At 46.0% G+C, this 25,625-nt stretch overlaps 1 protein-coding gene and 2 long non-coding RNA genes across 3 annotated transcripts; 1 reads left to right on the top strand and 2 right to left on the bottom strand.

The window, feature by feature from the left end:
• Positions 1-623: 623 nt before the first annotated feature.
• Positions 624-2,521, bottom strand: LOC127690925 (syncytin-B). Its single transcript, XM_052190490.1, has one exon. It carries the CDS (start codon positions 2,478-2,480, stop codon positions 624-626), a length of 1,857 nt encoding a protein of 618 aa, XP_052046450.1. The 5' UTR covers positions 2,481-2,521.
• An 11,560-nt stretch (positions 2,522-14,081) lies between these two features.
• LOC127691361 (uncharacterized) lies at positions 14,082-21,646 on the top strand. The gene is made up of 3 exons (XR_007979254.1): positions 14,082-14,120; positions 19,334-19,403; positions 21,591-21,646. It is a non-coding gene; the product is annotated as an uncharacterized LOC127691361 (long non-coding RNA).
• On the bottom strand, positions 17,050-25,183 carry LOC127691360 (uncharacterized). Its single transcript, XR_007979253.1, has 3 exons — positions 25,068-25,183; positions 23,504-23,631; positions 17,050-17,514 (listed from the first exon to the last, which is right to left on the bottom strand). It is a non-coding gene; the product is annotated as an uncharacterized LOC127691360 (long non-coding RNA).
• Positions 25,184-25,625: the final 442 nt, after the last annotated feature.

Raw genomic sequence — 25,625 nt, 5'->3', positions numbered from 1 at the left:
TGTGTCTTGGGCCTGCTTTACCAAAGTTCTGCTAGGCTGACAGCTTCAGACTACATGTTTATTATATCTTGTAAGGTTGCGGGGGCAATACTCTCTCTCTCTCTCTCTCTCTCTCTCTCTCTCTCTCTCTCTCTCTGAAAGCTGTCATAGAGGGTCCCTGCTGGTCCCCTTCCATCTTCTGGAAGCTCCCTGCCACCTCAATGTTCTTCGTGTGAGGTCAGAAAGTAGGAAAGACAAAGGAATAAGTCGCTCCATGGCAGCACAGGCCTGGGGAGCAGAGATCTCTATACAAGAGAGCCCACTCTCCACTTCCAGGCAGGGCACTGAAAACAGTCCTTCTTTGGCCATTGCTAAGAGTAGCTAAGTAGTAGGTGAATGATGGATTAAAGAATGTCAGGTGATGAGAAACATCTCTAGAGGCAATGTCTGAGATGGGGGCTACTGATAAGGCAAAAGGAGCTCAGATCTAGAAAAATAAGTGATTTTCTGGAATCCAAATTACTCTAGTTTCTGGAATTAACACTGATACAAACATGAGGCCACAGCTAATACTCCTGACTTGGAATCTATTAACTGGGTACAAGGGAGGGGGGAATACTTGGTGCCCGCTTAACTTCTTCCTGTTACGTAGGAATGGTGGCCTCATCTGGGGAGTCTTGGGGCAGTTTTTTATATTGGAAATTTTGGAGGATGCTGTCCACATGCCTTTTGGCAGTGTCCTGGACAAAGGAGCCAAGTCTCTGGGACACAAAACGAGTCAGGCAGTTCAAAAGACAAGACCCAAATGTCAGTAGGAAGAAGATGAAGAGAAGAGGTCCCAGAAAGGGAGTCAGCCAGGGCAACCAGCGTCCAGGGTCAGGCCACTGTCCCCAAGAATCAGAATGCTGGCCAAGTTCAGATGCTCGTTCTCGGAGTTTCCTTGCGGCATCCCGGACTATTCCAGACTGGTTTACATAGAAGCAGCACTCTTCCTGGAGGAAGAGGCAGGTGCCCCCTTTCTCCGCGGTGATGAGGTCCAGAGCTCGGCGGTTTTGCAGAACAACACCCGCGAGCGAGTCTATTTGGTTCTGGAGGGTAGTGATAGAGGCAGCTATTTCTTCCAGGGTTTCTGAGAGAGCCTTCGAAAGCCGTTGGAAATAGAGAGTCGAGGAGGCCAAGCCAGCTATGCCCGTACCAAGGGCAGAAGAGATGCCCAGGCCGGCAAGGAAGGGGAGGAGGTGAGGGGACCTCTTTGGGCGAAGAACTGAGGCCGAGGAAAGAACTGAAGCAAAAAGGGGGACAGGCACCGTTTGGTTATTGGGGAGGAGTTCAATATCCGGGTACTGGAAGACAAGGGTACAGACACCGGACCAATTGGCTGGGAGGCAGACGTAAGTCGCTGTTCCGCAGAGGAAGAAAACGCCTGAAGAGTTGAGGCAGAAGGCGTATGAGAAGCTGAGAAGATGTGAGAAAATGTTGGAGGTGGCGTCCCAGTTTTCTTGGATAGTGACCTCATTCTCCCAGACTGAATATTGTCCAGACAGGGCAGCTCCCGTGAGGGGCTGGTAATGGGAGAGTGGATAGGGGTCTCTGTGGCCCTGGAGTTTGACCTTGAAGTGGATGGGGTCTACTGACATGGTAATGGGGTGGGTTAAGTTGTCTGATTCGAATAAAGTGAGGTTATAGCAGGTACCGGAGGGAGCGTGAGGACAGCGCATCCAGGGAGTGGCCGGAGAGGTGTGGCAGTATTTGTTGTCTGTTGGGCAGGGATAGTAAGCCGGCTTCGAGAAGATTAGAGAGGGGGGCCCGGAAAAACGGAGCGGGTTTTTCCATTTGGCATCCGGTCTTTTCATTGCGTGTTTAAATGGATGGGTGGTGGAAAGATCTAGGTTTTCATGACTGGTAGAAGGTGAAATACGAAGGGTGTAGTTGCAGAGAGAGGCAGAGAGGTTACCTACAAACGTGGCAAAAGCGGAGTCCTTGAAGAATCGAGATATGCAGAGTGGGGCCTGTGACCTGAGGACGGTCTCAGTAAAGAGTGGTCCCCAGAGAGGGCGTTGGGCAGATTCAAAGAAACGCTCCTTATCGGGATATATCACAGAGGTTATCCGGGTGATGATCCGAAATATGCCTGTTGAGCTGACAAGTTGAAGAAAAGCAATCGCCCTTCTGTCAGGATTGTGGAAGGAATAGGAGGCAGTCAGTGGGTGGAAGAGACGGAGGCGTCTTTCAATGTCGCTAATGGGAAAGGAACCGGGAAAGGGCTTGACTGAGTAGGTAAGGTGGAGCTTCATGGGCGTGTCTGTCCAAATGGACAGAGGGGCTGGGACTGCTAGGGACCGTTGGGTTCGGGTGGACAGGCAGACCCAGCAGTCGGAAAACAGTGAAGAGTTGGTATCACGTAGGATGTGGTGAGTGAGGTTTATAAGGGGCACCCAGCTTTCAGGATAGGATAAGGAGAAGGGGAAAAGGACAAGACAGAGGATCCACAGGCGTGTCATGGTGCTTTGGGAGTGACCAGCAGTAGTGTGGGGTGCGGAGAAGTTGGTCCCGTGGATTCTTGAGTCCTGAAACTTGTTAGGTTGGGGTGTTGAAAGGTGGCTGGTGAAGACAGGGGGGCTGCGGGCTCGCAGGTTATGAGGTGAGAGGTCAGACCTGGGAGAGAAGAAGCATAAATAGGGGAAGGGTCACCGGAGGATTAAGAGTTTTCAAGTTAGGGTCTGGAGCCCTTTGGAGCTCAGAATAGTGCAACCAGTGAGAGACACCCCCTTTTTACCTTTTTGCTATTGTTGGGGTAGTCACAGTGACTCCCTTCCAGAAGACTCAGGATGAGTTTAGGAAGGTGTTTGTAAGCCAAATGAAGGTGGAATGTGGTTGATTAGATGTAATGTAGTCCATGCATCCAGTAATGGGTGCTAGCGAGAAGGTCGCGGCGGGCCAGCTGTACTTGAATCCTAAGAGGCTGAGGTCAATGGGCTTTTCTGGAGAGAACCTGAAAAAAGAGAGACAAAAAGAACAGTTGAAGAGCTGGCCAGGGCTGGGCAGTGGTGGCACACGCCTTTAGTTCCAGGGAAGCAGAGGCAGGCAGATTTCTGAGTTCGAGGTCAGCCTGGTCTACAGAGTGAGTTCCAGGACAGCCAGGGCTACACAGAGAAACCCTGTCTCAGAAAAAGAAAAACAAAACAAAACAAAAACAAAAACAAAAACCGAAAAAAAAAAAAAGAGTTGGCCAGGACAGTTTGACTTCACCCATGAGCTAAGTGTTGTTTGAGAAAAGCATTGCTGTGGTCCCCGGCCCTGAGGACTGAAGTCTATAGGGAATGTGAAAACAGTATTTGATGCCTAAGGAGGTAGCCAAGTATTGAGTTATCTTAGAAATAAAAAAGGGGGTCCATTGTCAGACAGTGGAGATGAAAGCAGTCCAAGGCAAGGGTTAATTTGAAATGAAAAGGTATGAGCAGCCTCTGTGTCCTCTCAGACCTAGTGGGAAAAGCCTCCGCCTATCCTGAAAGAGTGTCGACCAGCAGCGCAGACACTGAGAGGGCAGCTTGTGGAGGAAGTCCATCTGCTAGTTCTGTCCCAGGAGATGTCCTGGGGCTTGGTGAGTAAGGAAAGGGGTGTGGCGTGGAAGGTCTGTGACAAGGTCGTGGAGTAGAGATAGGTCTTGGATAAGGTAGGCGGAAGTTGATATCCCACATCTAGTAGGGTGAAAAGGAGGTCCCATTCTTGAACAGAAAAGGGGGTGATGGGATTCCCAAGAATCTTTGAGGATGGCTTGACCCATTCCCCCCACCAACAGCACACGTGGGAGGTAGATAGGTTGAAAGGGGGATAAGGGCTGGAAAGATGAGCATGAACAAACCAAAAGGGCAGACTCCTGAGGACTGGAAGTATGGCGGGCGGAGGCCAGCGTTGCCTGTTTAATGAGAGTGTCAGCTCTGAGAGTTGCCTTTGGCTACCCGCCTGTGCTATAGAGGACTGCTGCAGCCAGTGGCAGTCAGGCAGCCTGAAAGACTTTGTCATGAATGATAGGGGTGCTCTGGGGAGTGCGGACAGCCTCTCTCTCTTACCAAATTGTGTCATGAAAATTAGAGCATGGCGTACATAGCTGGAATTGAGGTAGATGTTAGCCTTCGGTTTCATGCTAATGTGAGTGCCAGGGAAGAGCAAGAAGTTCTGCTTGCTGTGAGGTGGTAGGAGGGGGAAGGGAGAGATGGAACTTCTTCGGTAGTAACATCTGTGACAGTGTCACAACCTGCAGCTTGATGGGACTCTTTAAAAGAGCTCCTCCCACGGGGCTGGAGAGACGATGGCTCAGAGGCTAAGGGTACATGCTGCTCTTCCAGAGGCCCAAAGTTCTGTTCCCATACCTGTTGGGTTTTGTCTAAGCTCCACCCCACACCTACCTGGCAATAGCCAGGTATGCCCCACCCCAGAGATCTGGCCCACTATAAGAGGGGCTACTTGCCCCTTCTCTCCCTCTTTGCTCTCCACTCTCCCACATTCTCTCACCTCTCTGCCCCTTGGGCTCTCCCCCCTGTCCACATGGTCATGGCCGGCCTCCACTACTCTCTCTCTCTCTCTCTCTCTCTCTCTCTCTCTCTCTCTCTCTCTCTCTCTCTCCCACTAACTCCCATCCCCTACTCTGAATAAACTCTATTCTATACTATACCTGTGTGTGTGTGGTCCCTCAGGGGGCAGAGGTGCCCAGGCAAGGGCCTGCCTGGGCATCCCCTTCCCCATGCCACCGTGCCACACTCCCTTAACCCCCAATCCTCTCCTTTTTAAGCCCTCACATTGGTGCCGAAACCCGGGATCAAACCAAGGGTTTTGTCTAAGCTCCAACAATACCCCATGTCAGGTGGCTCTTAGCCATCTGAAACTCCACCTCTAGGAGATCTAATGCCTCAGACCTCCATGGGCACCCATGTATACACACACACACACACACACACACACACACACACCCTTACACACAATTACAATAATAAAAATAAATCTCTTAAAAGAGAGGTCCTGTCAATGACCCAGTTAGAGACCTCAGCGATGAGAGCATCTGACAGGTGGCTAAAAGTGGGACGCAAAGAGTCAGGGGGTCAGTGCAAGAGTGAGAGTCCTCAGGAGGACTGAAGTCTTCAGGAGATAGGCCAGCTGGATTAAGAGTCTCATACCTTTGAACAATGATGGGGGAAGAGGGAGGTAGAGAGATAAAGAGTGTGTATGTTGATTGAACTTGAAAGGGAAAGAAAACAAATCAGTGACTTATGATTGCAAGGAGACTGTTGCACAAAGAAACAGTGATGAACTATTCCTCTTCACTGTCTTTGTCAAGGCCTTCCTGCATTGACTTGGGCAGACCCTGACCTCCAAATGTCCACTCAGACAACCCTGACAGCCCTTCCCCTAGGATCGCCTAATACCCCTCATCTCTTTGATCTGTATGTCCTCCTCATGATCTGTGAAGCCTCTAAGTCCTCCCTGCACAGGTCAACATATAGGCAACCTTCTCTGCAGACCTTCATCTTGCCTGACTCCACAGTACAGCACAGTATAGCACAATGAGTCAGAGGGTGACTCTGAGAGCTTATATCAAGACAGGAGTTTCTGAGTGTCTTTAAGCAGAAGTGCCAATCCTTTGCTACCGAGTCTAACTGTTTAGTCAGGTGGGCTACTACTTGATCCTGTTTCTCCATAAAATTGACATAAGAGACCTAAAGCTAAGGTTGGAGGGGTGCAGAAGCAGTCAGAAGGGTCTCTTTAAGTTTAGAGAAAGTAGGTTGAATAGGTTTGGAGAGGTTCAGAGGTTCTGAGAGAGTAGTACAAGTAGCTTGATAAATTGGTTTGGCTAAGACCCCAAAGTTGGAAATCTATATTTTAAAAGTACCCTACTAGGGCTTATAAAGGAGAGAAGATTCCCATTTAGTTTTGTTGTTTTGGTTTGGTTTTTTGGTCTTCTGATGAATAGAGTTATGTCCTGAATTACAGTCTTGCAGCTTTGAGATATGACAGTAGAAGGGGGGGTTACCACAGGCCAAGGTAGATTACCCAGGAAAAGACTATCTGGGAATCCCTAGGTATCAGCTAAGAAATTAAGGAAAATGGAGATGTGCTGTAGAGACAGGCCAGACGAAGGTCTGCAGAGAAGAAGGTTGTCTACATGTTGATGTGTGTAGGAAGGAGTTAGAGGATTTGCAGATCATGCGGAGGACATACGGGTCAAAGAGCTGAGGGGTCTTAGGCAATCCTCAGGGAAGGGCTGTCAGGGTTGTCTGGGTGGACATTTGGAGGTCAGGGTCTGTCCAAGTCAATGCAGGACAGTCTTGGCAAAGACAGGTGAGGAGGGATACTAAAGCATCTGTGAAACCCAGGGCTGAGCGATGACCATGGAAGGGAGATGTGGGGTAGATGGGTGTAAGGATGGAGCATGATCAAGGGGAAAGACATTCACAGCAGGGTTAATCAGGCAAGGGTTGGACTAAATGACAAGAGCCACCTGGCTTCCAGAATGCGGAGAGTGCTGCGGGGATTGTTGATAACCCTAAAACATAGACTCTAAGGCCTCAGATAATTATAGGTTTAAGTTCCTTGAGGCCAGTTGGGGTAAGGAGGTATTGAGCCTCGCATACAAAGCAACAGGAACAACAATAACAATAACAAAACAGACAAACAAAACCCCCAGAGGGGTCCCAGAATTGAATCAGGAGGTTTGCAGGGGTAGCAACTGTGTGGTCTGCAGAATCCCAGACCAGAGGATGAATGGGGAATAAAGAGCAGCGAAGCGTCCTGGGGCCCAGAAAGGTCTGATAGGTAAGCAGTACTTTGCTGCCTTGCTTTGAAGGGACTTGGTGATGGAAAAATAAGAGAAAGAGAGGCTTTTCCAGAATGCCATGTCCCAGGAGAGTGGTCAGACAACTGGGAGCAGGGAAAGAGATAACCCAAAAGGTTACATAGTCATTGAGGCGTCTGTTTAGACTTAATGGGGATGACTTTCACCCCCATCTGAGAGGAAGGGGTCCCCCATACAGATCCAGCGAATTCTGGTAAAACTGAACAATTCACTCTTGTATGAAATAACAAAGAAATAGCTTACCAGCTACAGCCAGGGTTCCCCGTATTGAGTGTGGGAGATTTGGAAGTTGTACCTCCAGGATCCCAGTCAGTTGCCAGAGGTGGTCACTCTGAAAATGCATGGACCTTGAGTCTTGTGATTAGGATGCGGTGTCTTGTCGTCTTGCCAGCGTGCTTTTCTCCCTTTGCTCTCCTGGGAGCAGGGGCGAACAGCAGTTGTAGGCCAGGCTCAGTGGTTCAAGTTCTTGCTCAGTGACCCCTGTGATCGAATTTAAAGCAGGCCCTGGGTGGGCCTGGCCCTGGGTGGGCCGGAGTGGGGAGGGTGTCACGCTAGTTTTGAGTTATCCTGAGAAGAATCCTGGAGTCAGGTTACTGCCAGCATTTGGTATTCTGCCTGATCTTGTCGTGTGTTCAAGTTTAAAGGACTCCTCCCTTCTTAAAGACCTTAAAGGCTATTTTGTAAAGTCCCTTTGAGGGTATGGGGGGCATTTCTCTAATAGTTGGAGTTCCTTCCTAGTACGGGTACTGACAGAGAGATAAAATGAAAGTAGAGATATAATCTCCCATCAGGGCTCAAGCCTGTGTGTTTGGTCATAGTTTTGGGAAAGCAGGAGAAAAAGAAAACTGGATTGTCATCAGCTCCTGAGAAAACACCTTCGGTTTTTGTCACAACTGATTGCCTTAAAGGCGGCCTTCTCACTCTTGTCAGGGGCCATGCAGCAGCCACGTAGGAAGCCATCTGAACTGCTGGCAATTCCAGCCGATATCTGAAACTGCCACAGCACCAACAGGCTTAGACTCCCTAGCCTGGGCATGAGGAGAGTTACTGTGTGCATGAGCTGCCGTGAGCAGGATCTCAAGGTGATGAAGTCATCTCAGGCCAGGTCAAAGGACTGGGTAAGATATTGACATCCTTCATGATAGGCACTGGACTGGAGAAAAGGGAGTTCAAAGACATTTCTGTTTTACGTGGGACATAAAAGGGAATGTGGACAGGCACCAGGCCTTCAGGGAAGGTGAGCTCACAGAGCAGAAGAATGGGGTGAACCTTGACAGGAGGAGCTGTTGAAGAGAACAGGTGTGAGTCAGGGAAGGCAGGGACAGATAGACAGAGGCTTGGGAGGGGAGGTTGGTAGGTTAAAGATTAGAGCCCAGTCTGAGGAGGGTGGTCTCCTCAGAGAAGGTTGGAAAGAGGAGAGTAACAGGGAAAGGGTGCTGTCCTTAGAGGTGGGACAGGGGCAGGTGAGAAGTCAGGATGAAAGTCCAAGGAAAAAGGCAAAACAAGAGGGTGTCCATATTTGAGAAGAGAGGAATAAGACTCATGGAACCTGTCCAGTCAGACCAGAAGGACCCGAAAGGTGGAGCAAAGACTCACAGAGGCTGAGAGGGATTGGCCCATTTTCCATTGGGCTGGAGAAATTTTTCAAGGTTCCTTTGAATCTGACAGTCAACAATATCATTGTCAAAGTGGCCAGGACAATAGCAGTACAACACAAGACACAGGGTTGATAACTATGTGAGTAAAAGTGCCAAAGACAAGTGGCTAGGTGTTTTAGAGGATTGGTGGCCGTGGCAAAGAGAAGTAAGAAAGGAAGGTTTTCTCACCAAGAAGCAGGAGAAACGAAGGAGGGCCCTGCAGCCCATTGGCTGTGCTTGGTGAGAGACAAATCATTAGGGAGAGTGGGACTACAGTCCCAGGAAAACTCTCCACCTAGTTTGAGGTCTCTAAGAAACCAGAGAGTCTCCTCTCTGCTTCCCAGGTTGGGGTAGTTATACAACAGAAGAGAAACAGAGGAAAAGAACTAAACGTCCCCACCCCTCATGTTTAGCCATCTCAGTAGGGAGATGAGTCCTGCCACTTGGCCCTGTCTGTTCCCCTGCTCTTGACACCTTTCATCCTACAGTATGGTTCAGGGGTGCCTTACCACTCCCAGGACATACACTGAGTGGACAAGAAATCCCCCTAACGCAATAAGAATGTCTTTGGGAAAGAGTTTCACATTCCTGTATAATAGCCTGAAAGTATTGCAGGTATCCATGAATTTTGAAGAGGGAAAACCATGCTGTAACTCAGGTTTGGATGCTCTGAATAGATTATGGAGAGACAATTCAGAAGGGCTATATTTAATTCTTCCAACGTCTCTATTACAAAAGGTAATTAAGAGGCTACTTCTCTTAGGATTACATGAAGTGACAAAATGAGGGCCTGTATGAGACCTAGCATGTAATCTACTCTCTACGTCTCATCTTGTAGGCCAGCAAAAGTGAACCAAATAAAGTTTCTGGTACTGAACTTTGAATGTGGATTCCAACTCTTCCTTTCACCTGCTCGCTCTTCGTTTGCTTTGTATTGGTTTGTATTGTTTTGTTTCAACCAAGATCTTCATTTATAGGCTAATTAGCCTTGAACTCACTCTGTAATCGAAGGCAGCTTCAAACTTTCTGTGATTTGCCTGCCTTTGCCTCACAGGTGCTGAAGTTATAAGTGTGAGCCACCCCCACCTGGTCAATACTCTCACCTCTGTCATAAACTCTGAGGCTGATAAGATTCTTATATTGCTGTCATTAGTCGTATCTCAGATATGTGCTCTAGAAAGCAAATCAATAGTCACTTATTCCCAGCTCCAGCCAAGTACACAGCATATTAGAGCGCAGCCATGTTGGCTGACTCCCCCCCCCCAGATGGTTTACACAAGGGTTCCACAAATAATACAGCAGTAGTTACAATCTTCCAGGCAGCATAGGTACCCCATTTCCAGTGCTTCAGACATACAACTGAGCAGAGAGGGGATTCACTTTAGGAGAATGGAGACAGAGTGGCAGAAAACTCAGAAGCACATGGCGTGGAGGCAATACTAGGATTAAGTAGAGATACCTCTACTTCCGGAGAGCTGTCCTTGGGAGGAGCTGTCCCCTGGAGGCTGAGACAGGAGGATTATTATGAGTTCAAGGCCCACATGGAGTAAATATAGTGAGCTTCAGGTCAGCCTGAAGAATAATGAGTTCCTGTCTCAGAGAAGGGATTGGGGGAAGAAGAAGAAGAAGAAGAAGAAGAAGAGAAAGAAAGAAAGAAAGAAAGAAAGAAAGAAAGAAAGAAAGAAAGAAAGAAAGAAAGAAGGAAGGAAGGAAGGAAGGAAGGAAGGAAGGAAGGAAGGAAGGAAGGAAGGAAGGAAGGAAAGAAAGAAAGAAAGAAAGAAAGAAAGAAAGAAAGAAAGAAAGAAAGAAAGAAAGAAAGAAAGAAAGAAAGAGGAAGAAAGAAAAATGTTGGTGATGGTGGCTCAATTCCCAACACCCATACTCTCTTCGTTGTCTGTATTCATGTGCATACACACAGAGAGAAAGAGAGAGGAAGGGAGGGAGAGAGAGAAAGAGACTTAAAAAATTAAACCTTGCAAAACAAAAAGGGCAACCCCTTTTCAGGTTCCCTCCCTGGTACAAGTAACTGTTCCTCTGCCTCTCAGTAAACCTTGTTTACTTGAAAAATGAACAAGGAGGAGAAGAAGAAGAAACTGATAAAACAAAGAGATCTGACATCACTCTGTCTTCCATGTACACATGCCTAGATATGACCCCCAACACACATACGCACATACACACATACACACCCAGTCCATTCCTACATACATTACACAAACATACAGACACACGGTCCATTTATGCATACACTACACATACATACACTTACACAGTCCGCTCATGCATACACTACACAAACACAGGCACAATACACTCATGCATACACTACACAAACACACAGAGTACACTCATGCATACACTACACAAACACACAGAGTACACTCATGCATATACTACACAAACACACACACAGTACACTCATGCATACACTACACAAACACACACACAGTACACTCATGCATACACTACACAAACACACACACACAGAGTACACTCATGCATACACTACACAAACACACACACAATAACTAAATTAAGCCTCTCATACAACACAGTTGCATTTCTTTTTTTCTTTTCTTTTCTTTTTTTTGTTTTGTTTTTTGTTTTGTTTTGTTTTGTTTTTTTGAGACATGGTTTCTCTGTGTAGCCCTGGCTGTCCTGGAACTCACTTTGTAGACCAGGCTGGCCTCAAACTCAGAAATCCACCTGCCTCTGCCTCCCAAGTGCTAGGATAAAAGGCATGTGCTACCACCTCCTTGCATTTCTTGATTCACACATTATTTAATTTGAGTTTCAATGTCTATTTGCTGCCCCCCCACCCCCCCACCCCGCCAACAAAAAAGTTAGCTTCTTAGGGAAAAGATTCTTTTTTTTTTTAACTGACATTTTCTAAGGTCTACACACTGTAGGAACCTAACAATTGTTCATTTTTAATGAATGAGTGAGTGAATAAACGAGAAAGAGTTAGTAGTGGCCTCCACTTTCATGGTTTCTTGTGACCCTGTAATTCTCTAATCCTAAAATTTGCTCGAGTACAATTGATGGAGGTTAGTCTTTGCTTAAAAATGTATCTTTTAATTACACATTTGCCTGTGCATAAATCCAAGCTGTCATGTAATGGCTTAGCAGCCTAGCCATTTCACTAGTCTGCAAACCACAAAGGGTCTATTGCTGGTCAGCCTGGCTGGCTGCCATTGCCGGCACCCAGGTCAATGCCCTACCTGTGCAGAGAAAACACATTTATGGCGGGCCGAACCCTCTTACGCTTTCAATACAGCAGGTGATTTAATCTTCACAACAGCACAACGAGGTGGGTCAGATAAGGAACCAGAAGCCCTAGGAAGTAAAAAGCCTGTGGAATGGTACACATGGTTAAGGGTGTAACTTAGATCTGACCTAGGAAGTCTGGGTCTAGAGGTCAAGTTCCAAGATACTACACTGATTGCCTTCACTAGACAACCAATAAAAAGATGTTTAATGATTGAATCAATGATTTATAGTCAAAGGGGGGAGGGAGTTCATTCTTACACTGCATGAATGAAGTGTCCAGAAAAGGAAGCTGTACCCAGAGCAGGTACAGATCACCTTAGTTTGAGGCTAATTCCCTCTCAAAGGGAGATGAGTAAGTTGACATAAACCTAAAGACTTAAGTCACAAAGGCAATTGTCCGGAAATTATGAACATTCAGTACAACTTCTGGCCTTTGAAGGGTGGCGTGAGAATTCAGGCCCTCTCTTCAAATCTAGTGATTCCTCTCGGAGGTGAAGCTCTGAATCTGTGGGGTCCCAAAAGCACAGGTGAGCATGTGATGTGTGTCACACTAGCCCTGGCATATGCACCCCACACCTACATAATGCAATTATGCATAATAGTAATTAATAATGTTTTTTTAAAAACAAATGTTGTATGAGCCTACTTCTATGAGGTACCTAGAAGAGTCAGAGTCGCAGGCATAGGAACAGTTGTGGTTCCCAGGGCCTGAGAAGAGAGGGGAAATGAGCACCCAATGTTGAGTAGACATTTTTACATTGATGTGTTGGAAATGTTCTGCCCAAGGCTGATGGGAGTGGCTAAGTACATGATGTGAATGGACTTAGTGCCATTACAACACATTTAAAACTGTAAACGTGATAGTTGCGCTATATGTATTTTATCACCAAAAATTATATCGTATTAGCCTAAGACAAGGAAGTTGTAAGTTCACAGCCACTCTAGAGTATATAGGAAGACCTTGTCAAAGAACCATCACCCCATTGACACCTTCTTGTTTTTATTCTCCTCCTCCTTCCTCTTCCTCTTCTTCTCCTCCTCCTCCATTCCTCTTCCTCTTCCTCCTCTTCCTCCTCCTCCTCCATATCATCATCACATTCCAGAGACTTCATTCTCTCTGTAAACCAATGGCTGGCCTTGTCTTCTAGTCCCATCTCTAAATCTGGAGCACAAACCAGGCCATAGAAATTGAAGTCTTCTCAGTGCACCCACCAAAGCAGGTTGCTGAGTCCAGAAGTCTGAAGTGTCACTCTGAATGGTGTATTACTAGTCACCAAAAAGGTTTGTGAACGCTATCCAGGAATAAGTAACCATCTTCAGCAACACCAAGAGAGGCTCCCCACATTTGACAAATAGTTTTTGAGCACTTTCAAAACGTAGAGCCTAAGCTAAGTTAGGGTGACGGTCTCCAAGCCCCTACTTCTTAGGAATCTGACTTAGACAAACTTGAATAGCATTTGTTTCCAACCTCAAGATGTCAAGGTTATCTTTAAAAGTAACTAAGTGGAGGGCTGACAAGGTGGGGCAGTGGTTAAAAGCATTCCCTGTTCCTCTTAGATCTAGGTTTGATTTCTAGAACCCATGTGGCAACTCACAACTGTCTGTAACTCCAGTTTCAGGGAATCCAGCGGCCTCTTCTAGCCTCTGTGCACTCCAGACATAGGAACACACATAATATACAAACATATATGCAGGCAAACACAAATTTAAATGAAATAAGATTTATTATTTAAAAAAATAACTAGATAGCTACAGACTGAAGGAGTCTTCTGTTACATGTGCTAAGTAAGAGTGTCATTGAGTGAGTGGTTCCCTTCAGGAGGCCCAGTCCTGGCTTTGTTGTGCACAACTTGGATGTAGAACCACAAGAGCCACCAATACCAATAGGGTGACTCACTTTGGCCACACGGATCTAGGTAAGACCTTGCCTGGAGACAGGTGGAACATTCAGCTGTACTGGAACCCAGGAGCCAGATCCTCCCTAAGGCTCTGGGCAGTCAAGGAACAAGAACATAGCTGGGTTCAGAAGATTTATCTTTAAGCTTATTTCTGGCTGGGAGTACCCAGCACTGGTTATCATAGTTTTTAAAATGGCCCTTCATGGGCACATGAAAGAGAGGCTGTCCTGAGAGCCAAATGTTCACACACCAGAGTGAATCACCAGGAGGAAGAGGTTCCTCTATGCGAGACCAGCCATAGTTATCTCCCGTGAACCTGCGCATCCTTGGTGCTTGATTAGGGAGAGGGTGGATTCGCTCTCAGGCCAGAGGCACATGTGTGAAGCAAGATGTGGCAGGTGCATCCGGATAAGCAGGGAGGGATGGGTTGGTAGAACACACCCATTGCCGAGCTGGGGGGCAGAATAGCCTAGAAAGGGGAAAGGAAAGGTAAGGTTTATTTCTTAAATGAGCTTTGATTATTGTGAATGTTCAACCTTGTGTCTTTGACTTAAAGGACATCAGGCGAATTCCTCATACCATGGCTAATTGAAGGCACTGAGTGGTAACAATTGGGCTTGCTCTTAGTGTGTCCCCAGGAGATGTGTTAGCCCCCCTGCAACTATCCATCTAGAGCATCCGGAAGAACTGCTTCTTACTCATGGGATGCTCAAGCCTTGAATAAGTGCCTCCATCTCTCTGGACCATATTCCTGTCCTAGGTCTCTGCTCATACTCACAGTGCCCCCCACCCCACCCCTGCTACTGCCAAAGCTATGGATGCCTTAAATCTACTACAGCATCAGGCCCTGGACTGAACTGCACCCCAGAGGAGTCAGTTGGGCCAAACAGATACCCTCCCCTGAAATCAAGCCTTTGAAAAGATACAAGACTAACCTCCAATTCTGCACAACTTCTACAAATAATGGCCAGGAATGATACTGATACTCACCTATGATCAGACTAGAGTTGAGAAGAAACCTCCGGTCCTGGGGCTTCTTTCATTGCCATGTCTCAGGATAAAAACAGAGCTCATGGCTGGCAGCCATTACTTGAAACAGCCTAGTAAAATGCCCACAGTTTGAGTTCCTTCATCCTGGAGAATCCTGGTGTACGCCCTTACTCTAGCTATTTTATGAACAATTCCACAGCGTTACTTTTTGAGCCCATGATGGTGCGGAGAGAAAGAAGAAGGGTCCAATGGCAGACACTGGTCTCCAGCCCTTAGAAATGCCTGTTCTGCAGAGGCAGGCTGGAGGTAATCTCTGTGACGACTTCTGCTCCCAAATCCCTGAAATACAGCAACACCAATAAAGGAGTCAAAGGATAAACCTTATTGCCTGAGAGGAGCCGTTGCCAGGGAGTAGGTCTGTTCCGCTGGAGGTGAATATCATACACTCCTAAGCTGAATCTTCGGAGGGTACTGGTTGGTGGGCCATAACGTGGAACATTTAACTGCAGGCAGGGTCCAGACTTGGCTAAATGAATCTTGGGATCTTTTTTCTATACTTCCAAACACTGGCCCTTGTGTAATTTTGCAGTAAAACAGCACCCCTCGCAAGCACAGTTCTATAATCTAAGCGGCAGGAGACAGGGTGGAAATGGTTAAGGTGATCTCACACTAACTTCTTTGAGAATGTTTGAAATTTTTAATAATCTCTTCAAACTAAACTTTTTTTATTAACACAAATGCGCTAGACAAAACACTGGGGAAAATCTAGAAAATATTTATAGGAGAAACATGATGGAAAAATCATGGGTCGTTTTATTCTCAAGAAATATGTCTATAAATATTCATTCTCCTGGCCTCCTTTTATATTGAAAACAGGTTTAATTGGGCAGGACATACATAAATGCAAGCGCCTTTTAAAAAATAGACATTTATTCACAGAACTAAACTACCCATAATTCCAAGTCCTCCAGAACTAGGTATAGGTCCTGACAGAATTTCAAATTGTATTTATGTAATTATACATGTCTTTTGTGTGCTGTCTAGTATTCCATTCTATGGCTATAACACATTTTACTTGAGTAGTAGCTAGGATGGATTAATTTTTCAATTTTCCTTTATTTTTCCCACTCGTTTTGATATTCTAGGCCCTGGAAATGGCATAAGAACCAAATAAACAGGCAGGCTTTCCCTCCCAGAAACCACAGTCCAGTGGAGGAGACAGGCATTAAACAGCCTAGCACAGAAATAAATACGGTTACAATTTCTTATTGCCACAAACAGCACGCCAGTAAACACCCTCTATGTCTCTTCCTGTGTCCTCTACTGTAAATTCCTACTGGAGTGTGTCATATGCTTGAGGAAGCCCAAATTATCCTCTTCCTTCTTTCCTGAAAATGAGTCTTATGTAGCCCAGGTTGGCCTGACTAACCTCCCAGTCCCAGGCTAACCTCAAACTCTTGATTCTTCTGCCCCAGCCTCCCACGTCTTGCTGTCTCCGCATGTAAGCATTTATAATACAAGCATACTCCACCATGTTTGTTTGTTCTAGGCAAGGTCTGGGGCTCACCTAATTTTTTTTTTAAGACTTGTGTTTGACTGACCTAATTCTATTTTAGTCTTACAACAAAATGAGGCTGCCTTCACTGCTCCGCATTCAATGGAAATGTGTATGCATCTGTGGCTTTGTAGTCTGCTCTTGTCTTACAAAGGACTGTTCTTATTGGAAACAGAACCCAGAGAATAGGTAAATTACTATGGTAGTCACATAAAAGGATCCTATGTAGCAGTTTGAAAAACAGTATCTAAGTGTGTCCCTAAGAATAAATGTCCTGAGTAAAATATTGAATGGGGAAAATGAGTTGTATAAAAACATCATGGAGAGCTCGGAGTGGTGGCACGTGTGCTTATTCTCAACACTCGGAGGCAGAGGTTGGCAGATCTCTGTGAGTTCAAGGCCAGGCTGGTCTATAAAGTGAGTTCCAGGACAGCCAGGTTACCTAATGAGATCCTGTATCCCCCCAAAAAAGGAGAATATTATTTAGATCAATTTTAAAATATGGAAAACAATATGTAATATAATTTATGAACAGTGTACAGGTTAGGAAATCATGAAGAATATTATTTGCATCAATCTTAAAATAAGGAAAACAATATGCAATATAATTTATAAATACTATATGGGTTAGAAAAACTGAAAGGAAACTCATGCACATGACAAAAGCCATAGCTAATGTAGAAGGCACATTCAAGGCCCTGTACTTAAAATTCAATTTCTTAATTTTGGTTTTTTATGTATTTTTATGGGATATTTTATTTATTTACATTTCAGATGTTATCCCCTTTCCCTGTTTCCCCTCCACAAACCCCCATCCCATCCCCCTCTCCTGATTCTATGAGGTGTTCCCTCACCCACCCACATATTCCCCACCTTGCCGCCCTAGCATTCCCCTACACTTTGGCATCAAGCCTCCACAGGACCAAGGGCCTCCCTCCCACTGATGCTAGATAAAGCCGTTCTCTGCTACATAAGAAGCTGGAGCCATGGGTACTCTTTGGTTGGTAGTTTAGTCCCTAGGAGCTCTGGGAGGTCTGGTTGGTTGATATTGCTGTTCTTCTATGAGACTGCAAACCCCCTCAGCTCTTACAGTCCTTCCCCTAACTCCTCCATTGGGCTCTCCATGCTCAGTCCGATGGTTGGCTACAAGCATCCAAATCTGTATTGGTCAGGCTCTGGCAGAGCCTCTCAGGAGACAGCTATATCAGGCTCCTGTCAGCAATCACTTCTTGGCATCAGCAATAGTGTCTGGGTTTGGTAGCTGCAAATGTGATGGATCCCCCAGGTGGGGCAGTCTCTGGATGGCCTTTCCTTTGGAGTCTGATCCACTCTTTGTCCCTGTATTTTTTTTTTTTTTGAGACAGGAGAAATTCTGGGTTAAAATTTTGAAGATGGGTGGGTGGCCCTATCCCTCAGTTGAGAGCTGTGCCTAACCTCTGGATATGGTCTCTACAGGTTCTCTCTCCCCTTTCTTGGGTATTTCAGCTACTGTCATCCCTGTTGGGTCCTGGGAGCCTCATAAAATTGAAAAGCTTCTGTATGGAAAAGGATACTGTCTATAGGACAAATGGCAACCAACAGACTAGGAAAAGATCTTTACCAATCCTACATCCGATAGAGGGATAATATCCAATATATACAAAGAACTCAAGAAGTTAGACTCCATAGAACCAAATAACCCAATTTAAAAATGGTGTACAGAACTAAAAAAAAGAATTCTCAACTGAGGAATCTCTAATGGCCAAGAAGCACCTAAAGAAATGGTCAACATCCTTAGTCATCAGGAAAATGCAATTCAAAATAACCCTGAGGTTTCACCTCACACTAGTCAGAATGGCTAAGATCAAAAACTCATGGGACAGCAGATGCTGGCAATGATGTGGAGAAAGAGGAACACTCCTCCATTGCTGATGGGATTGAAAACTGGTACAACCACTCTGGAAATCAATCTGGCCATTCCTCAGAAAATTGGACATAGTACTACCTAAGGACCCAGCTACACCACTCCTGGGCATATACCCAAAAGATGCTCTAACGCATAATTTCTTAATTTTGTATTCCTCAAATTGTGTTAGCCTCCAACCTACGTGTAAGAGAATGACCAAGAACAAAAGAGAAAGAAAGGATGAGAGGAGAGATGGAGAGGGGAGGACAGAAGGAGGAGGACAGAAGGAGGAGGGAGAGGAAGACAGACCAAGAAGCCAAAGAGAAGAAAGCAAGCATTAATAGTTCCTAGGTTCTCTACAGATACATAAGAGTGTGCGGGTATGTGTGCATGTGTAAGTGTGTGCGTGTGTGTCTGTTTGTGATGTGGAGTTAATAGGGGGAAGGATAGTTCACTAAGAAAGTTCTACTACTTTTCAGTACTTCTCTGGGGTCACTGGACAGTTTCCAGACACTTGTGCCTGAATGTGTGTTTACTGTAAACTGGAGGGTGGGACAGCTGGCTTTTGAGTCAGTTCACAGAGGAGTGCCTTGAACAGCCCCAGGCCTGAAAGAGAAGGAAAGTCACATGACCAGACATTGTCAGGAATGCTACATTACAACTTCCAGGCATCCCTCCTGCCCACAGGTCTTTCCCACACAGAGACCAGACCCCTAAAACCCATGCCTAAGAGTTTTATTAACCTTATCTGTTCCATGTGAGAGACTGCTCCCTCAGTAGAAGGCTGTGTCAAATGGGCGAAGGCACCAAGGACCCCTGGAGCCCCATTCTGCTTTGGTTCTTTAACCATTCAAATCTCACTTCTACTCAAAACTTACTACTAAGTGGTAAGTGAGGCTCGGTGTGGTGGCACATGCCCCTATTGCCAGCACTCAAAAGGCTGAGGCAGGAGGATTGCAAGTTACAGGCCTGTCTGTGCTATATAGGGAAACTCCATGCCAATCAATCAATCAATACTAGAACACAATAAAGGACAGTTGTGCTAACAACTTCAACTGAATATCCATGACAACATGAGACTTCCTTCCTCAGCATTGGGCCCTGAACACCACTGCATTCCATGGTTGGGTCAAGACTGATTTCAATATCACCTTTCCCAGACTCTGACCTGGGTTCCAGTTTCAAATCCTCATAAGAGGTGCTGGGGCAGAAGTTCTTACAGCTAACATTAACAGAAAGCTCTAAAGACCATTTTGTTGTGGTGTTTTTTAGAAAGCTGTGTCCTTGGCTGCGGCTCCTGATAACCTGCTGAGTTAAATCCCCAGAGTACTTGTGATGAAAGGTAAGAACAGGCTGGGCATACCTTTAATCCCAGCACTTAGGAGACAGAGGCACACACACATGCATATCACTATGCAGACACACACATACACACACTCTATAAATAATAAATAAATATTTAAATACATAAGTATGTATGATGTATGTATGTATGTATGTATGTATGTATGTATGTATGCATGCATGCATGCATGCATGCATGTATGGAAAGAGAAAACCCATGCCCAAAATTAGGACTTCTTTGTAAGATCCTGAAAGTTTCAAAGTTCATGAGCTACACTGCCTGGTACACATATAAAAAGGTGTCAGTTCACACCTTCAACTTGGGTCATGACTGTCCACTTTCCCTCGCCTGAACTAAGAGTAACTGTTTGTGTAGTATAGCTAATATTTCCCCTTTTGGTTTCAAGTTGCCTTTATGTAAACTGAGTTTTTACATAGAAATATTTTGATTAAATATTTGTAATTTTCATTTCAGATTTGGTTTTCAGTGGAGACTTTCTTGGTATACATCTGTAATTTTAATACTCAGGAGCTCAAAGCAGGAATATCACAGTTTCCAGGCCATTCTTGGCTACACAGGAAGACCTACCTGAGAAAAAATTTTTTTCAAAAAGAAAGTTTTAGCTGAAGAGATGGTTTATTGAGTGAGACACTTGCCACCCAAGCATCAGTCCTGAGGTCCAAGTCCCAGATTCTACACACAAGCCAGAAGCCACAGGGAGCGCATGTATAACCCCAGCTCTCCCCTAAGTTGAGATGGAAGCTGTAGATGGGAAAATCTCCAGGAGAACAGGCCAGCTAGCCTCGTGTGGGCGGCAGGAAGTGTAAGAGAGACCTCATCTCAAACTAAGCAAAAGGTTGAGACGAATACCCGAGTTCATCCTCTGGTCCACATGTGTGCTATGATATACGTGTGCCAGCACTCACACACACCATAACACACATCAGTATACAATAATTAGTTAATGGATAGATTGAGAAGAAAATTTTTCTTGAAGAGACTACATACATGTCCCACCCATAGCACCCATACATGTATAGTTTCATTTAGGAAATTTATTCTAGTCTGAAGGCTGAGGCAGGCTTCTAGCTTTTTCTAGGGGTCTACCATATCAGGAACAAACCACTTCAAAAGTAACTTTAGATGGAACTTTGTATACTGACTTGAGCCTATCTGGTGTTCAGCAGTGTTTCTCTTAGCAGCTGCCCAGCCCTAGTGGCTCGTCCAACCCTAATGGCCCTCCAGAAGGAGGCCCTAGATTCTCTGCATTCTTCAACATTCTCATACGCCACCTAATAACAGAGATGCTTCTAGGGCAACACATTGAGCAATTTCATTGTACTTTAGAGTCCTTACACAAACCAGGATATCTGGAACATCACTAGAGAAAAGAAGAGGAGAGGGGAGGGGGAGGGAGGGCAGGGGAAGTAAGGGCAGTGGAGAGGACAGGAGAAACATGAGGAACCAGACTAGACTAGCCAAGGTACCAATGGAGACATGTGAAGCAAACTCCTCTGTGTGCTCCAAAATCCTGCCACCAAAGCAGGTTAAAAACATTCTGTGTGGAAGGGGACTGGGCAAATGGGAGGAGAGGGAAGATGTAGTAATATTGATAGAGCTAAAGAAAGTGTGACCCGAAACTGGGCGGAAGACAAAGACATACAAAATGTTGAAAGTAAACTGGGACCATTGCCACGGCTTACATTAATTCACTTAGAACTTTTGCATTCATAAACTTACAAAAGCCTAAATGTTTCTAAGTGCACGTGAAAGTTTTAGTCTATTTCCTCATCTTGACCTTCTAGAATCTTGAGCTTAGATCTCAGAGAAAAGAGTTCATCTGCTGGTTGCTCTGTGGCAGTGTTTCTCCCAGTAGCTGTCCAGCCTGGTGGCTCTTTGAAGGACACCCTGGCTCACTATGTCCCTGATTCTCTCCATTCTTCAATGTTCTCATATGCCACCTAATAACAGAGATGCTTTTAGTGCAATACATTGGGCAACTCCATTGTACTTCAGAGAGTCATTACACAAACCAGTATATCTGGGGACAGCTTTAGGCAGTGGAGTTTTCTGTGACCACCATGCTCATAGGATCTGTTATGCAACACATAACTACAGGTCTAACTTCTAGAAAGTTCTGGCTGCTATGATGTCAACTTTGATATACCAGCATTTTCTTTTCAGACCTTTGCCTGCCTTTAAGAACCAGACAAGACCTTGGCTGAATTGCAGGTAGTTTTATATGCCCCTTCAATGTTATCTCTTCTATCCTGACTCCTCCCGATTCTTCAGACTATCCCCTTGAGCACATATTTTAGACTTTCTAACAATGTACGAAGTGTCTCTTCCTGGAATCTTTGTAAAATGGCTTATATTCCTTCAAAGGTGAGACAGACGTTAACACGGCTTTACAGACTCCACCTGACTGGCAAGATGCATTGGAGACTCTTGTTCTGTGTTCTAAATACATTCTTGCTTTAAACAGATGCATCTGATGTTTAAAGCACCTAGGGCTGGCTGCATCTGAGGCTGATCTACTCTGGGGGTTAATGAACTCTGGTTTGAGCTCCTCTTTGGCCTTGCCATTAGGCCCCATTTACGTGTTTTACACGGTGATTTTCACAGGGAGAGGATGGACTCCTGGCTTGCTGTGGTGAGGACACCATTGGTAAAGGATTTTCAAAGCCAAGAATAAGGAAGGGGAAAGCCCCTTGGTGACGAGAGGCGTTCACGAATGGAGAGAGTTTCAGGGCTCCCGGAAGAAGGAATCCTGTGTGCCAACGAGGAGTCACTGTACCTTGTCATCCATACTCGTGTCTACAGTTATAAATAAGGTGATCTTGCCTTTGTCAAGGTCCATCTTATGTCTCTACCCAATCTGTGCAGTATGTGTGCTCAGTGGCAATGGACTCACAACACTAGCTCCCTGTGGCCAATGTCCCGGAAGTCCTGCAAAGCCTGGGTCGGGTCTGTTCTCTCTATGCACATGGTGCTGACCATGTCTTCCTCTCTCTCAAAACAACTGTTAGATGTACTCCAGGCCCAGGCTTTGCATATAAAGACCATGGTGACCCCACTGCTAGAGCCAGGACCCTAGGAGGACAAAAGATGGAGAGTGACAGCCACAAAGCCTTTGACCTACAATCTGTCCTGCCTGAAAGGTGTGCTGGGGCAGCCGTGACACAGAACTTGTGGGAGTGACCAGTCAATGTCTGGCTTGACTTCAGGCCCACTCCACAAGAAGGAACCCATACCGAAGACTGCTTGGAGAACCAAGAACCAGAGACTACACACACCCCAGAGACTGAGGGTGAAAACAGACACTGCTGGTCTGGTTTTTTTTTAAATATCAATAAAATGATTCTTAACGATATCCTGCTATACTCATAGATCAGTGGCTTATCCTGTCATCATCAGAGAGGCTTCCTCTGACAGCAGATATGAACAAATGCAGAGACCCACAGCCAGACATGCAGAGAGAGAGAGAGAGAGAGAGAGAGAGAGAGAGAGAGAGAGAGAGTCTAAATGGTGGGTCTCCATCAAATCCCTTACCTCAAAGCTCAGGAAATCCTGAGGAAGAGGATGTGAAAAGGTTAGGAGAGTCAGAGAGGGTGGAGGACACCAGGAGAGCAAGGCCCTCTGAATCAACTAAGCAAGGCACTAATGAACTCAGAACCTGGAACAGCAAGCACACGGCCTACAAGGTCCTCACCAGGTCCTCTGCATAGATCTAAAATAACTATTAGCTATTATGGTGCTCCCAACTGAGAATGAGTGACTCTCCCAACCGACTCTCGTGCCTACTCCTGGGACTCTTTTCCTCCTACTGGGTTGTCATGCCCAACTTCAATACAATACTTTTTGCTTCATCTTATAATTTGTTTTGTCATCTTTGGTTGTTATCTCTTAGAAGCCTGTTCTCTTCTAATGAGAGACAGAAAGAGTGGATCCCGAAGGGAAGGGGCCAGGGGAGAACTGGGAGGAATAGAAATTATAATCCACATATACTAATGACAAAACAATCCATCTTTAGGAAAAGGGGGAAGATGAAAAAAGAAAGAGATGCAGGGGTGGGGGTGGGGGATTCCTAGTCTTACCTGATCAGATTTTCTTGCTGGCTCCAGATTAAAAAGATCAGGAAATTGAGCACGTTGTTGGACCTGATCAAAGTCCACAAGGCGACCTCCCCAAGGCTAGGCACCTCTGGATTCTGTTACCTTTAATCCTGGCATAGAAGAGAGAAAGCTGGATCGGTAACCTAAGGCCATGTGCGGGCCTCCACGGGAGAGGAAGTGTGGTGATGGAAGGAGGGAGAGGAAGAGAGACCCTGAAGACGAGTACCTTCTCCAGCTCCGTCTTTGCCGTGTGCCCACCCACTCACTTGTGAAGCGCTTGTCTTCTGTAAGTTCTCCCAGGATACAAAAGGTTATTTTGGAGAACATTACACATATCCCTTTACACTGCTATTCTTCTGGCAAATTCAATCACAGACAAAATACAAAACAGCCTGCGTTTTCTTAAACGCTGGCCATGCAGTAAAGCAGGGGGGAGGTGCTGAGGGACTCAGATGGCCTCCCTTTGAAACATAAACAGCAGAGCCCAAGGCCACGGTTATAAAAATAGATGGGGGAGTGTCAGCATCCAGTGACACGGTCCCTCACTGCCCTGTTACTCTCTCATGCAAAGGGTATAGCTGGAGAAAGAGACAGTGCACCTTCCCTCTCTGTTCCCCACGGGACTTAGCTCGGCACTGGGCAGGGACAGTGATGGACCGTTAGCAGCCCTGGACGTTCCCTGAGGTCTGGACAGATGAGCAATCTGTTATCTAACTTTTCACGGTCAAAGCACCCCAAACTCAGTTACCTCCTCACAGTGGTCCTTGTGATGAAAAATTAACATTCCTCCCAAAGGACCAAACCTGTGAGGCTTATTCCACAAACCCGATAGGAGAAAGTATGGCTTTCTAACTCTTTCCCTGGACCAGTGGGGGTGACTTTATGTTCCTCACTGAACCTTTGACTTCTGCATAGGAAGTCTCCAGTCTCCTGAAAGGTGAATTTATAAAGCATCTAGTGGTTGGGATGTATCTTGACTTAGGATGAAACACTTTAAGCAAATATAATAGAAGAGAGCTGGGCCTCACACACCAGGGCCTGAGCTCCATCTCCAGAACCCACGTCAAAAAGCTGGGCACAGTGATGCACACGAGTAATCCTAGCACTGTAGATGTGCAAACAGATCCTCTGGGCAACTTCTGGACCAGTCTGGTCTTGAGAAGCAAAAGAAGATGGGCAGTAAGAGATGCCAGCCAAAGGGGTCCTCCAATCATACCCATCACACACACACACACACACACACACAAGTGTACTGTACACACTCAAACACAACACGTACTGGGGGAGAGGAAGGGGAGGGGAAGAAGGAAGGAAGGGGAGAGGGGAGGGAAAGGAGGGGAGAAGAGGGGGAAAGGGAGAGGAGGAGGGAAGGGGAGAGAGTGGAGGGGAAGAGGGAGAAGAGGAGGGAAGGGGAGAGAGTGGAGGGGGAGAGGGAGAGGAGGAGGGAAGGGGAGAGAGTGGAGGGGGAGAGGGAGAGGAGGAGGGAAGGGGAAGGAGGGCAAGGGTGACAGGGAGAGAGGAGAGGGGGAGGGAGTCCTCTGCATACCCAGCCCAGAGAGCTTTGGTGAGTTCAGCCAGGGGCTAATTTTCTATCACTTGTTCATCATCTATTCGGCAGTGCTTCCCCTGCAATGATAATTTTAAAGCAAACAAAACAAATCATGTCATTTTAACCCCCAAAGTACAGAGTACATCTTGTCTTATCTTTGTTGTAAATGACTCGTGCATGCTCGAGACAAGGCACCCCATCACCCAGCCCTCACAGCTGTTGAACTAAGACAGGCCTGCCTGCAGTGAACCCTCAGAACCTTTCCCATCCCAGGAACCCCAAACTCCTGTTTCATGGTCTTCTGAATCACCCCTCCTCATTCCAGGATCCTACTCTCAGGGGTAATGGTATCTCAAGAGAGACATAAGCTCAGAAGCCAGACGGGTTAACAGTGGTTCTCAATTTTCCTAATGCTGTGACCCTTTAATGCAGTTCCTCACGGTGTGGTGACCCACAATTATAAAATTGTTTTGTTGCTACTTCAGAACTGTAATTTCGCTACTGTTACAAATCATCTGAGGGGGGGTCATGACCCTCAGGTTGAGAATTGCTGCG

The sequence above is a fragment of the Apodemus sylvaticus genome, chromosome 8, assembly GCF_947179515.1.
Source record: "Apodemus sylvaticus chromosome 8, mApoSyl1.1, whole genome shotgun sequence".
NCBI lineage: Eukaryota > Metazoa > Chordata > Mammalia > Rodentia > Muridae > Apodemus > Apodemus sylvaticus.
Note: the sequence above shows the minus strand (reverse complement) of the source record. Positions and strands in the feature narration are given on the sequence as shown.

Excerpts from the sequence above, each read along its gene's own strand:
- LOC127690925 (XM_052190490.1), bottom strand. The coding sequence starts at position 2,480 with ATGACACGCCTGTGGATCCTCTGTCTTGTCCTTTTCCCCTTCTCCTTA.